The 14,826-nt window shown below is 43.6% G+C and overlaps 1 protein-coding gene across 6 annotated transcripts in view; it reads right to left on the bottom strand.

The window, feature by feature from the left end:
* msi2b (musashi RNA-binding protein 2b) overlaps positions 1–13,637 on the bottom strand; it is a 204,444-nt gene extending 190,807 nt beyond the window's left edge. For all 6 annotated transcript variants that reach the window (XM_036536439.1, XM_036536440.1, XM_036536442.1 and 3 more), the window contains exons 1-5: positions 13,447–13,637; positions 13,085–13,125; positions 12,726–12,807; positions 12,136–12,220; positions 5,234–5,275 (exon numbers count right to left, since the gene is read on the bottom strand). In XM_036536439.1, the coding sequence (XP_036392332.1) occupies positions 5,234–5,275; positions 12,136–12,220; positions 12,726–12,807; positions 13,085–13,125; positions 13,447–13,508 (312 nt within the window). In that variant the 5' untranslated portion in view covers positions 13,509–13,637. The remainder of the gene's footprint in view (positions 1–5,233; positions 5,276–12,135; positions 12,221–12,725; positions 12,808–13,084; positions 13,126–13,446) is intronic.
* Positions 13,638–14,826: the final 1,189 nt, after the last annotated feature.

The raw sequence follows: 14,826 nt of genomic DNA, 5'->3' as shown, positions 1-14,826 counted from the left end.
TAAAAAATATAGCAAATGCTAACTGAAAACTATGAGAGGCTTAATAACGCTAATGAAAACATAAACCATGTAACGTAGTACGCGCGCTACATAGCATAAAAATAAGTTATGTGCGAAAGGGTTAAAGTTCAAGAAAATCCACTGTTAAAAAGCCAAGTTTTTTTTTTTTAAAGTTCAATAAATGTATGATGTTTCCAAAGTCAATGAGTAATCGTGTTAAATAATCGTGATCTCAATATTGACCAAAATAATCGTGATTATGTTTTTTGCCATAATCGAGCAGCCCTAATCCTGATCTACAGACCAGCAATGTGGATCCTTATCAGCAGATTTAGTTTATCAAACAGTCAATGTCTTTAGTTAATCTTCAAAAGGCACCATTAAGTTCTGACACATGGTCTGAGACAGTACAGAGACAGTTTGGGGGCACTGCGAATGCCTGTATTTCCCAGAGCCACAGGTCCTCCAGATCCATCTCAAAGAGACACCTAGTACACAGGGTCAGGCTTCAAAGTGATTCTGGTTCTGAACCCAAGTCCAGGCCTCCCTGTGAGCAAATCTGTGGAATCAGCTGATCAACCAGCAGAACACTGGTCTCTGTTTGCATTAGAATGCTTAGCATTTTTTCCATTTTTTATTTGACTTATTTTAGCTCGCAACAACAAACATTCATCCTCAAGAAATGAAGATCTCCACACGCGATGCATTCTCCAACTCCGTGCAAATATCTGCAAAACATCAAAAGCGCTGGATCAGGTTTGAACTGAAGCCTCTCTTTCTTCAGTTCCGTCTCACAATTACTCAACCGAGAGAACACAACAACAGAACACCTGCTCCACACTGAGTGAAAAATCACTGCTCTGCCGAGACAACCCACGGCAAACACTTACAGAAGCCCAAACGACAGAGAGAGAGACAGGGAGAGAGAAAGGAGCAGGAGAGGAGCAAGAGAGAAAAAGAGACAGGGAAAGTGAATGAGATAGACAGAAAGAAAGAAAGAGAGAGACAGGGAGAAACAGATAGACAGACAGACAGGGACAGATAGAGGGAGGAGAGAGAGAGAGAGAGAGAGAGAAAATGGGAAGTAGAGTGAGAGTGAGAAAAAGAAAGAGGGAGATAGACAGCCTGTATTGAGGCGGGGTGTGGTGGTAAGAACAGGAGCTCCTGGGGACCTCTCTCTCCGGGGGGGGGGGGGGGGGGAGTTGGGGTGCATCTTGTTCTGAAACATTGTTGGACTTCATTACAACTTGGCTCAGTGCTTTTCACACTCCCAGAACACACCATGAGTCCCGGCAGCTCACCTGCTCTCAACAAGCACAGTCAACCCGTGCCGGGCGTGATACTGTGTGCACCGGCATTGCACAGAGTCACGGAAATGGCCTCACATTCTCCAGGTCGCAGACGGTACACTGGCGCTACAACCATAAGTTTCTTCACCTAAATGGCTTCCGTAAGAATGGGCAGGGCATAAATACAACCTGGATTAGGGCATTCTGGGTGAAAAAGAATAAATATTATAATAAATACGGCAATGCACTGTTAAATTAGGAAACTGCAGTGTGTTAAATTAGGAAAATTGGAAAAAATTAGGAAACTGAAAGAGAAGTCAAAGCAAAGCCTGTCAACACACACAGACGCATTCACACACATGCACAATCTGAGCAACAGGTCTCTCTCACACACACACACACACGACCTCTCGCTGAGGTGAGCGAAGTCGTGCGGGGCATTCCGAGGTAAATGTCCCTTCTGTGACCAGCGAGAGCGAGGTATGAGTCAGTCACAGAGGCTGTGGGCCTGGAGACATGGCCGTTACACAGCTCAGAGAGGGTACGCTCCCCACAGGATGCCTCTGCGCCGGGAACACGCCGACAGTGGCACCAATGTCGTTTCACCACAACCTGCTATGTGAACGCCACACAACGCCCTCTAAGGCTAACAGCCTCGCACCTCCAAGCCCTCATTATACTTCTGCAGGGAACTGAAATACCACAAGACATTGAAATACACTACAAGAACTGAACTGAAATAAACTTCAGATATTTGAGTCTGCAAAGCCAGCTGAGTCATGCAAGATTCAAATCAACTGGCCTCACCTTTTTTAACATTATTGAGAGGGGGCCAAAAAAGTCCCAGACATTTATAAGGCGCTAATGCACATAGGAGCAGGCTACCTCCCGGATGAGGCACCACACACAGTTAAAGTTAGGCCACACCAACATCAATTCCTAAAATGAGACAAGAGATAAAGACCATTTCACAGGAAAGAAACAATATACCATCCTATTCTTAAGTAGAGCATTCTTTTCATCTGACTTATGACTTTCATCTGACATATAAAATGAATGGGTCTTTCCTTAAGAGAAAGAAATAGCCAATCCAAATGCTACATTTTAAACTCAGGACAGTGAGAGTTCAGAGAAACAAACTGCCGCGTGTCTGAGTGTTAACCGTGCGAGCTGACAGGAAGCGAGGCATGATGGGACTGACAGGAGTTAATGGAGGCCAGGTCGTCCTTAGAGAGCGATGAGAAGCCTTTCAGAATTCATCTCGCTCCGAGGTGGCCACGCTTCTGTCATCAATTAAAGGCGTGTCGGGACACGCCGAAACCTGCTGTGGAAACGGGGAACGGAACAACAGCAGCCAGAGCGGAGCAGAGCAGCGTGGAGGGGCATGGGGGGGCTGGGGGGGTTTCGAGCAATGTAAGCCACAACATGGAGGAAAACTCCATTCTGCCCACTGTAATCAAGGACTTCAGAGAAATTTTACTGTCCCCCCAGACTCTGCGGGACTCGTGAATTTTGCGGTATCGACCAAGGTGAGAGGGGTCAACGCCTCTTTCTAGATGCACCCCCCAGAGTATGGCGGCAGAATGTGCTGAAGGCTAAGAAAAGGCCCACGGGTGAAAACTGCATACGTGCGCACAACAACCTGTCACACCTGACAACACAGAAACACGGTGTTACACCCAAGGCCCTGCAGCTTCTACCTGGAGCGCTGTGTGTGCTGTGTGTGTGAGTGTGTAGCCGTTTTCACATATGAACTCCAGACAATATCCACAGAATCAGGTCCGGACATTGTCTGGAGTTGCCCTTTCACACATGTAGCACACAACAGGAGATTGTCCGTGTCAGACACATTCTCACCAATACTCTGTTTGGTTTAGGCGAGGGGTGACAAGTTTTGGCAGTATAGCTGTATCTAAATATCTCTTCAAACCGTCGTTGGACTCAAAATAACACGTATTTGGATGTATCCGCAATATACAGACAAGTAGAAAAGAGTACGAAGCAGACGTTTGTATTCTTCCGGTTTCGCGCCAGTCACATGATAGAAACATCATCAACATTTCCACTTGCTCGCTGTGAATTCTCCGGACAATGACCTGCTCTATTCTCACACAGACATTACACGGACTTTGTACTAGAGAGCTGGCAGGGTAAAGTCCATTTAATGTCCGGTCCAACTGTTTCAGACATTTGCATTCTCACATACAGCTCCTCCAGGAAATGTCTAGATAAGCTCAGGGTTGCAGTGCATGTCTGAAAGGTGCTTGTGTCTGTGTGCGTCTGTGAGCATCTGTGTGTGTATGTGTGTTTGTGCACCCATCATCTCTTCTCTGTTTAGCAGCAGTTCTACATGAGAAGGCCTCAGGTTTGATTCCCAGGTGGCCACTGCCGTCCACAACTTTGAGCGAGGGGCTGAACCTGAACCTCCTCAGTAAATACTCAGATGTTAAAGGATAAAGTGCAGAAACACAGGCCACATAAACCTCTTCAGGGAAAAGGTGTGACCTCACCTGGTTTCCCTTGGCTAGAGAAACTGGAAAGGTCTTCTTCACCACAAGTGTGCTGTGTGAAGCTGTCCCAGGCAAAGCCACCTGCAAACCGCAGAGGGAGTGACAACAGACCACTCTGCCGGGACAGAGGTGAAGAGCAGGCTGCTCATTCCCCTCCAAAAAAAATACCAGGACGTGGATCATCATCCTGAAACCCTGCAATCACTCTCTGTGAAAGAGTTTGTGTGAACTCTAAAACAATGGCTGCCGCTGAGCTGCAATGCAATGCAAACTGTAACCTGAGAGTCAGACCAATTGGAAGGAGCGTAATTTTACAATGCCAAGCTAATCCAGTGGCCTTAATCCCACAGCTGTAAGAACTCCTTTAAAGCCGAATTCTCCCATTTAATGCTAAAACAAATCAAATTCATTTCCTTCTCTAATAAGCTTGACCTTTAGCCCAAAATGCTTGACTTATTTAAGATATGGTTTAATCTAAAAATTCTGTTAGTCCCATTGAGCTTTTTGAAAAAAATGATTAAAAATACAGTTTCACTTTGTCAGACCAAGAAAGCCGTTCTCTGGCCCTTTTTCTTCTCCATTGTGTTCTAATCCAGCAAAGATTTAGCAAAACCCTTTTTCTAAAAAGTCAAATGAGAGCGATATATGCAAGTAAAGTATGTCTGAGTAAATCAAAGAACACCCTCTTTTTTAAAAATTTCAATAAATCACAAATGTTTTGTCTTTCATCGAGAGCGGAGGGAGGTGGAAGGGTTAGGGGGCACAAAGGCCATTCGCTCACACAAAATCCACTCCTTCAGTCGTCCGTCAATCATACGTTGCCTCCATAAAGATGACATGTGCTGTGGCTTTTAAGAGCTTTCCCTGCATCTGCCCCCATGGTTTGAAACATGATCCACTCTATAACAATACTCCTCTGTGCCATGGATGGGGTGCTGGTGGTGCAAAATCCCGAATCGATCTCGATCCGCTCTGGCAGGAAAATCTCTCTGACCCAACCGACAGCATTCGGCTCTCTCCATCTGCCATGACGATGCGAGAGGACAGGTCTGGGGGTCAGAAGGAGGGGCATGCCAGTTTGGGCACCACTTATCCCGGTTACCAAACCTCAAAGCTCCCCGAGCTCCACCTGAATGACAACCTAGTAGACTCACATCACATCCACACACCTCCAGCTCCACCCTGCAGCCCCCATCACACCCACCACCACCCAAAGACATGATGCCCCTCAGCCTCTTAACAGCTCACACAAAGCTCCTCTCCCTATTTTACCTGACAGAGGACACAGTGTATGGGGGGGGGGTGGGGGTTGGAAATACTGAAAAGTCACTGCCTCTTCCTGACAGTAAAGGCCATCCGCAAGTCAGGTGTCGCACAGATTTCTGAGAGCATCGAAACCAAAGCCAATAGCATTCCCCTTCCACTTCCTCTTACCTTGGGTTGAGCCCGTCGGGGGAAGGCAACTTTGGGGTCGATCTGCAGAAAGAATGAGAGGACAGGAGGGGACAGAGAGAGGGGAGAGAGTGTTTAAAAATGAACAACACAGTTCTACAGCATTAGCAAAGAATGAGAAGACTTGGCAGAAAATCTCTCAGACTGTCTCAAACTCGCACAAATATTCTCTGCTAATACTTACAACTGTCATATTCAAAAGTCCAGGAAACAGAAGATTACACTCACAGTTAAACATGAGCTTTGTGTTTTTGGGGAATCCAGCCATTTTACAGAAACCAGAATCAAAACTCATTCTCTGCATAACCCCTTTTGTTTGGAATTTTTACCTTCATTAATTATCCACACCTTTTAAGCGCATGTTTATGGAAGCTTGTCTTTCAGAATTAACCAAAAACAGGCCACACACTAAAACACCGCTCTCCACCAATCAGGCTAAATTTACCCACAACCTCATCACAGCCAATGAGACTCAGCAAAACCCCCTTAAACTCTTTCAAATCAAACATGGGAATTTAATGTCTGATGTAATGATCACACAAACACAAGATCTTCACCCAGCTTAACGAAGCATTCTCTTTTTTTAAAAAAAAAAAACAGGTAGTTTAAACAGGTATTCAGTATTTGGTTGTACCTGCAGACACAGCATACCTGTGTCGTTCTGCACAGTGTGATGGTTCATTTCAGTAATTAGCCTCCAGCATAACCGATTCGACCTCAATTACCTTGTGGAAGCCGACCTATCCGTGCAGAGAAAACAACATCTGCCAAAACAAATAACAACGGCGCACCCAGAATATGAAAACGCAGATGAAACAGCATTCTCTTCGGTTGCCGCCTGGCCCTACCCCCGTCTGTGTCTCCATCGTTTGAGATACCGCTTGTTCACCTGCCTTTTTTGATACTGAATTGATATTGACATCAGAAATACCCCCCCTCCCCCTGGTACTCTCTCTGATATATATTATACAGAAAGATCCCAAAGGGATTGTAAATGTATGATTCTGAGAGATCCGCACTCAGATCAAGGCAGCAGGCGTTTGCTAACACGCTTATTTAGCTCTTCCAACAGCATGTCATACATTATTACAGCCTCTGGGCCAACTCCCCAGCCAGGCCGGCCTCTGATCGTGAAGGTGAAAGGTTTATAAGTTCTGGAGGAAAGAAGCCAGTGTTTCAAATATCGCTGTCACATGCATTTAAGCGCTGCTTATTCGTTTCAGATTTAGGGCTCATAAGAGAAACCCAGGAGTTCCTTGTGAATTCAAAGGAGATTATTTTTTCCTCGAGCTGTTAAAGGCAACAAATGCTAAACAGTACATTTTAAGTCTTGCTAAATCCAATTATGTGGCACTCTGACATAAAGCACCGGTATATTTATGTGTGTATCTGTTTATTTTCCAGTGTTGATTCATGGATTCCCAGTGTTTAACACGGGGAGGAGATTTGCTCGGCTGTGGTTAAAGGGATCTTCGTTGGCGTTTTTCCCCACAGATTATCACTGACTCAGTAAGAGGAAATGCACCGCGTCAAGAGCCGAGTTCGAGACTCATAATCGATATCAAATGTTTAATACGGGAGGGCCGCTTCTGAAAAAAACAGCATGCTATACATGCAATTTTTTTGCACTTCTCTACTGTCTGTGTTATATTGTTACACACAACGTTCACTCATTTCACATGGTTTGATCAAAAAGATTCAACAACAAAAAAATTGCAGAGGAGCGGCCCGCGAGCCATGTTCCGAGGAACAAGGCACTGCAAAACGCGGGTCCCCAGCCATCCCTTCCCATGACAACATTCTCATACCGACACGCTGCAACGCAGCCTGTGGATCAAGGCACGTTTGAGCAATTACCTCCACCGGCCAGCACCAGCTATGAATAGACCGCACTCTTCGGTGGACAAAGTTGATTTTTTTTCCACATTACCATCTTTTTTCCTGAGGCAGAAGTGACTCCAGAGAAAAAAAGACCATTAGCAGAATATTAGACATGAATATACAGCATGGGGCTCTGCGCTCCACTTCCTTATTCGTTAAAAAAGAAAGAGGCGGAGGGAAATTTTACACTCTGAAAAAAAAATTTAGGCCTCAACTGGAGTGAATAAATAAAAGAATCACACAGTCTGTAAAGCCTTTTTAAAAATCAAGGCACTCCTGAGTGCCTCCATTTCTCTTCAAGGAAGTGTTTTGGTTACTGCCCTCTAGCAGGAAAAAATAATATACTTTTGCCATTTTCTAATTTAGCTGGAATGGCATTTAATCTACAGAAAACAGCTCTTAAACAGAGCTCCTGAAGGCTACATCAAGTTATCGACACACAAAGGCTTTTCCGTTGTGGTTCCTTGTTTCCAGGGTTCATGCACCCATTTTAGCCCTATTCAAACAAACCCAGTCAAATGATTACTAAACTCTACTACAGATGGCTAATTTCCTCCTCTACACATCTTGGTACTTGTTGCTTCATTCTGCCCGAGAGCGCACTTAAATCCCTGGGCCTACACATTTGAACACGCAGAAAACATGTTTTTAGCGTAGGCAAAACTACACCCTACCCCATCTATTATACCCCGTGTGTGTTTCTGCTGGCAAGGCCAACAGCTACAGACGTAGCTCCGGCAATGTTGCCAAATAATATTCTATAACTGCGGCAGAAATGCCTCAGTCAGATCTGATTGGCAAGGTAACATTTTAATACAGCCACACACATCGTAACACAGCCTCGTTTGTGCTGCTGTGTAGGTTCAAGCAAATCCGACAGCTACAAACCCGACTCTCGATATCAACTTCTGTAATGATAGCCATTATGACAATAATAAACGATGCATTAATCCCCTTGGCCGTGCCAAGAAATCTCTTTCCGAAGGCATTTGACAAATGAGGCTGCGCTCACGTTTTGAACAGAGCGCAAATATAGCACTGACACACGCTGATTACAGCTCTGCTGAGGTGTAAGCACACCTCACTCCTAGAAACGCTGCCGGAGCACACAAACGCCAGCACACAAATTCATCTGCAGCACCCGATTCATGGGACATGACAACCTGCCGAGCTGTAAAACTGTGTCAACAGTCAGTAGCTGTTGATATTATGTATGTGAGACGGCCACAAGACAATAGTCTCTACTATTTTTGTTATTGTTACTTGAGCAGAAGTCCTTTACACATATATATGATGCGTTATCGCTCACCCTGTTGGGTGTTCTTTTCAGACTGCATAAGCTCTAGGGTACAAGGCAGATACTGAACTTGCAGCCTTGGGAGTCTACAGGAGCGTGCCTTCCTCAGTGGACCACATGGCCACCCTTGACCACACTGTTTAGGACCTCAATCCAGTCTGATTGGACTGTGACCTGTTCAAACCTCCATACACCCAAGACTGAGATCCCTCCCCACAACAGAGCCAGTAGGGTGGATGGTCTGAGGTCCCCCCTCCCCTGCCCCCTTTCCCAAAGGCCCACAAATTCTAGAACGGAGCATAAAAGACTCAGTGCCAAGCTCAGTCTGGAGTGGTCTGTTCTGGATCTGCAGAGGTCTTAAGGTTTATATCGCCTCAAGAGAGCACAGGACATGCATAACAACCATGACAACAGAAGAAGAAAAAGAAAAGAAAAAATAAGAAGAAAAAAGAAATTCTGCAACAATATCACAGGGCAACACAGCAAAACAGGTGACCTAGGGCACTGTGCACCAGTCAGGAGGGGGAGATCTGGGTGGGGTCAGAGGCTGCAGGTATATGGGGGGTGGAGACTCCCCTGGGCAGTAGGACACACCCACTCAGTCCTCCTCTGTACTGAGAGCTCACTGACACTGACTGGGGCAAGCCAATCTCAGACACTTCAATGATGATGTCCCATTTTAGTCCCAGCCTCTAGCTTACATCCACCAGGAAGTGGCCACGTCACCCACATTCCCGCCGGCCTTGTTTATCCAACCCTTTCCTCTCAGTCAGCCAGACATGCATTCAGAAATTGGATCATTTTTTCCCCAAAGAATTCCCTTTTTTTAATTAATTGTAGTTTCAGATGCTGCCTGGTCAAATAGAGAACATGAATTAATACTGGGTTACTTTGTTCAAAATGATTTAAAATATGTATACTTATGAGGAGCCTGTATGTACGATATAAATTTATGAAGGCATTCAGATGTACCTCAGAGGGCTGTACAGGGCTAAGTCATTTTGTAAGCAGTCTTACACAAAACAGAACAGACTAACCTACCACTCAATTGTTTTTCATAAATACAGACCTGGATATAGCCAAAATTGGGGAAAAGTTCATGCTTTTACAGGGATACTTAACCAAGCTGCTTGCTAATCCCATAGCTATTGCAGCACTTGAGAAAGAGGAGTTTTCTTCCAGAATGCATTCACTTACACTGACAGACACACACACACACACACACACACACACAATTTGGAACATCAAAGCTTTCGGTTCCAACACTTCACAGTGCATGCATGAGGGGTGTTTATTCATTTATTTATTTATTTCTGAACTCATGAAACCAGAGCATTTATTCCCCACGGTTCCCCAGTGTCTTATCGCCCCCTTATCGCTCAGCAACACCAGTCCATTCGCAAGAATAATCCACATTTAAATGACAATATACCGTGACCACGGGAACCGCATTCTCCGTGGAGAACCGGAACGCGCCCCACACTCGCAGGTGCCCCCCGCACTCCCAAAATGTGCCTCAGACGGCGGGAGCCGCCTTCTCGCAGTTGAAAGGAGGGAAAGTGACATCTCTCTGATGAGCACCGTCCCGTCTCCCTCTCTCTGAGCCAATCTCAGTCAGAGCAGCAGCTGCGCATGCAACTAGTTACTGCTGCTCATAGCCTTTTTCCCCTCTCCATATCCATGTGTGGCTCACTTTGAAGTGCAATATGTTTGTCTTTCTACATCTATTTGAAAAACATCTTCCCACCTGAAAATCTCACGTCAAGGGCAACAAACAAAACAGTTCTTTTTTTCCAGCAGGCATTGTTTCAATAAAAAAAGAGGTGGTGTGTGTGTGTGTGTGGAGGAGATGAGAATGGATATCACCACCTGCCAAGCAGAAAAAAAATCTGAGGCGTATAGGGTTTCAGCTGAACGCGTCTCCTCCATCTGCACACGCTGTGAGAACACTTCAAGACTTGTTTTTTTTTTTAAATCACTTTAAATCAAGCTGTTTCAAATATTCAATCTTTATTGTCAAAATCTGTGACATTTTTAAAATTAACAACAGTGAATGCATGTCTGAAAAAAGCAGTCCAATACATTAAAGTATGCTCCTCTTACATCAATGCCACGGCTAGACATTTACAGGAAGTGGATGTTTCAATTTTTCTCTCTCAGATGTTATTACAAGTGAGTGAAACACACAACATATAATATTTAACAGATGAAGAGATGGACTAGAGTAATACCCCCCCACATAAAATACCTTCTCAATACTTATAGATGTTGATGTTGAATTACTCCATATAACATCAAAAAGCATTTCACATCCTGGATTTTGTGAACACAGTAATCAGGATATTAACTGCATTTAAATGCAATAAATTTCAGCACATTAAAACTGACAAAGGTAATTTACACTTTTGTTTTTGGAGACACTTGTCATCATTTTATGGAACAAAAATATTCTCAAGTTTAGCCAGTGGAAAACTGCATCTATTTATCCTTCAGTTAACATATAACTGTAGGTTACCAAATAATTATCAAATAATTCCAAGAGGCATGATTCTACTGAATCATGTAACGGTATTTATATAAAGGTAATTGTGGAGATATATTTATATAAAGGTCATAATAGTGAAGCTATTCTATAAAGAAAGAAGGGAGTTTTTAATTTTCTTTACTCAGAATAATTTTAGTATTCTTACTGCAATTTAACCAGTTTGCACAAACTGACCCAAGGGAGAGAGAGAACAATATCATTTATGCATTAGGTCAACACATTAACAGTAATAATCAAATAGTCCTATTTATTTAGAAAGAACATAATTACAATCTACGTGTGTTTACATTTGCATTGGTATTTCCATTCCAGCTGTCGGTCTGAATTTGCAACTTAATTAGGCAACGTTGAACTTGCAGCAACAATTTAATCTATTTTCTGTCTCCATAATTTCATTGTTTTTCATTAACTCATTTGTGAAAATTGAGGTAAACTGCCCCCGAATCGCGCGGCGAGTGTGCATTCTGTGAGCAGGGAAGTTGAAGGGGTGTCTATGATTCTACTTGATTCAGTGGCGGTGATATAAACTGTAAGTATCAAGACAGTGAGTTCGTGGAGTTGATACACCGGAGCGGCGTGTGCAGGTGGATGTCATGCAACGAAGGGGCCAGCGAGTGTTTGGTACCCGTCTACATCACAATGCCAAAATTTAAGACTAAGTTCAATAACAAGAAATGTTAGGATAAAGTTCATTATGAGCGAAATATTTTAGGAAACAATATAACATTTAAATTGGGGTTAAATTTAATTCGTATTTTCACTGTTTATTAAATTAAAAATCACAATATTTTGAGATAATTAACACGGTTATACATTTTCATGAGAACGAGACTAACATTTATGCCCAAATAATTTCTTGCAAAAACGTATGTATATACATACAAAGTTGATGTTTTTCTGGTGAACCTTACACTTAAATTACTGTTGTGCCTTGACTACCTCTGTGATGCAGGGGTTAAAAAAGTCGCGAGACGAGGAGCAAAAACATGACTTGGAAAGCATAACCACTTATTTGCGTCAAGAATGTTGCTGTGTGGATGTCAATGTCACTACACAACGCTTTGTGCAAACAATGGAATAATCCCGCAGAGCACTGAAAACAGGTTAATCACAGACACGTAAACATCACTGTAAAAAGCTCATCAACAAAAACAAACGTACCGTCTTTGAGTCTAATTCGTGGTGTGGCTGCGCTAAGACTTTATCTACACTGGCAGCGTCCGCAAACGTTACGAACCCGAACCCTCTGTAAAACAAACACAGAAACATTCAGCCAGCGTAGACAGGGAATGACAACACAGCTAGCAAATAATTAAGAAAAAAAACCCAACTATTAAAATAAGAAAATATATCCACGCTTAACAAATACGCCGTCGTTCGTTGGTTAGCTAGGTACATTGCTCCCGCACACTACAGCAATAGAGTCATTGATTGTTTACTTTTTAGAGCTTACATAAATACAGCGAAACATATTCTAAGAGGATAAACATGGATAGTTAAGAACAATAATTTCGTCTTTAAAAACGTCTTCGTGGCTAAAGCGAAAGCATTCTATCAAAGTCCCAAGTCAATGTCAAAATGTGTTACCTTTGCAAAGCGCTGATTTAGCTAACTGCTTGTAAAAGCAGAACATGGGACAAATCATCGACTATTGCATTAGCTGTTGTATAACGAACCCAGCATAAACCCGTCTGCAATATCCCACAACGAAAGAAAAGTACAAACGAACAACAAAAACATTTTGTTTTTACCTGGAGCGTTTTGTCGTAGGGTCCCTCATCACCATACATTCTCTGATTTCACCGAATTTACTAAAATAGTCTCTAAGGCTGTCTGTACAGAGAAGAAGAGGGAAAACATTTGGTTAATAGGCGTGCATTTGTCAAAGAAGTGTTCGTGTGATTTTACAGGACCGCTGCTAAACACAGGGGTCGAATAGAGGACTTGAATGATTGGAAATCAAAATAACCTTGCGCGCAAAGGTACATAGAACATACCCAACGGTACGACACACAGCGCATCGCAACTAGCACGGGAAGAGTCGGTTCGCTACAAAACACAACTCAACAACACCGAAAGCCAGCAAATTCAGAACAAATAATTTTCTCACCTGGTGAGGTTTGCCAACTGAGGCCACCGATAAACATTTTACTGTAAGAAAACAGAGCAGAAGTGAGTCCAGATGTCAGATCGGCCATTTTGACGTGTAGCTAGCTTGCTAACTATTTAGCTAGCTACAAAAAGCGAGCAAAATCGAAGGCAGAGCGACAGCGAGTGCTGTTAAGGCTAGACCCAGCAAGCTATCTTGAAAAAGGGGGGAGGCCCCGTTTGCAAATATAACCAAACAAAGGTGAAGCGCACTGCATCCGGAAGGTAACACAAATGGTTGTGCATGGGTACATCAACAGAGTGTTTTAATTTATACATTCAAAATAATTGAAATAAAAGTGTCTTTATTATTCGCTTTCTTACCCCGGGTCGTGTTGTGAATCGTTTGGGTTTCCAGATGTGGCTTGGCTCCCGTCTCCCTCCATAGCTAACCCAACTATAGCGAGTAACTAACAAACACACACACAGACACAGCAAAAGCTAAACGAAGCCCCGCTAAGAGAATATTACTGAGCCGGGAATGCAATCGTCACACGTGGGATCAGCTCGGGCTGGCTCCGTCCCCCTCCCTTGGCCCACGGGAGGCGGAGCGGGGCTCGTCATCGAACCAATTCTATTGACGTCAGTGTATAAACCACGCCCACATACACTAAAAACAGAGTGCTTGGGCTTTTTTTTCCAGAGAGGCGTGGTGATACGGCCAAGAAACAATTACGTCATCGATATTACCCCGTATTGAGCGTAAATTAATTGATCCGGGTTGGTAACCAATCACGTATTTTTTTCACTCATTATGATTTCTCTTTTCAATAATAGGTCACAAAAGTACCCAGGCTGTCTCCGACAACTGCATAAACTTTCACTGTCACAGCAGCGCACCGCTTCTCCACGTAGCGTGGTAAGATTTATTTTAATACGTCTGCACTAAACTTCTTACAGAAGCAACCGGAGCAAAGGCTTTGTTAAAATAAAGAATGGTAACAACAAGCAGGCCTAAAAGGGAAGTGATGTAGCCTATATACTGGAGGTCCCTATGTAACCAAGTCAAGTGCGGACTCATTCCGTACAAATATGTTACGTAGTCTACTTGGATCCCCTTCGTTAAGAATTGGTTGGTCACTCAGGTTGTCAGTCATCCTTTTTGTCCAGGGGTGCACCAGGGCCTGCAGTCAAAAGTTGGGTGAGACCTCTATGGCTGTGTTACGATCGGTCAGCACTAAATCTTTGCGCCATTGATTGGGCATTGCAGTACTGTGTGGATTACTGGTTGGGGTACCAAATTATGCTTCTATACCAAATGAGGCCACCTTTAAATTACTAGGGGGTCCACACTCACTAAAAACTTAATTTACCATTAGGCCTACAAATTCTGTTAATGAAAGAATCATTATTACAATTTACAAGCAGCAAGAGTCTTAGAATGTCTCTTACAAGTGCAGACGCTGGGTCAATAACGAACCGACTATGAAATTTTGTCATGTCTCTGACGGATTTTCAGTCCTCAGCGACGCTAAAAATATCCTGCATACAGTCATTCGAACAAGAAAAAACCAGCACCTGCCCTCATGAACTTAAACACTTGTACAGGTGTATCTGAACAACTTGAGGGTGAAAAGAAAGAACTCCCACGCGCTGTAATTCTGCGTATCTGGAACGGCGGTACTCTCACTTCGAGTGCTGCGCTGTCGGCGCGTTCGGCCTTCTTCAGAACAACACGATGCCGATAAATTTAAAACAGAATAC

The sequence above is a fragment of the Megalops cyprinoides genome, chromosome 9, assembly GCF_013368585.1.
Source record: "Megalops cyprinoides isolate fMegCyp1 chromosome 9, fMegCyp1.pri, whole genome shotgun sequence".
Taxonomy (NCBI): Eukaryota; Metazoa; Chordata; class Actinopteri; order Elopiformes; family Megalopidae; genus Megalops; species Megalops cyprinoides.
Note: the sequence above shows the minus strand (reverse complement) of the source record. Positions and strands in the feature narration are given on the sequence as shown.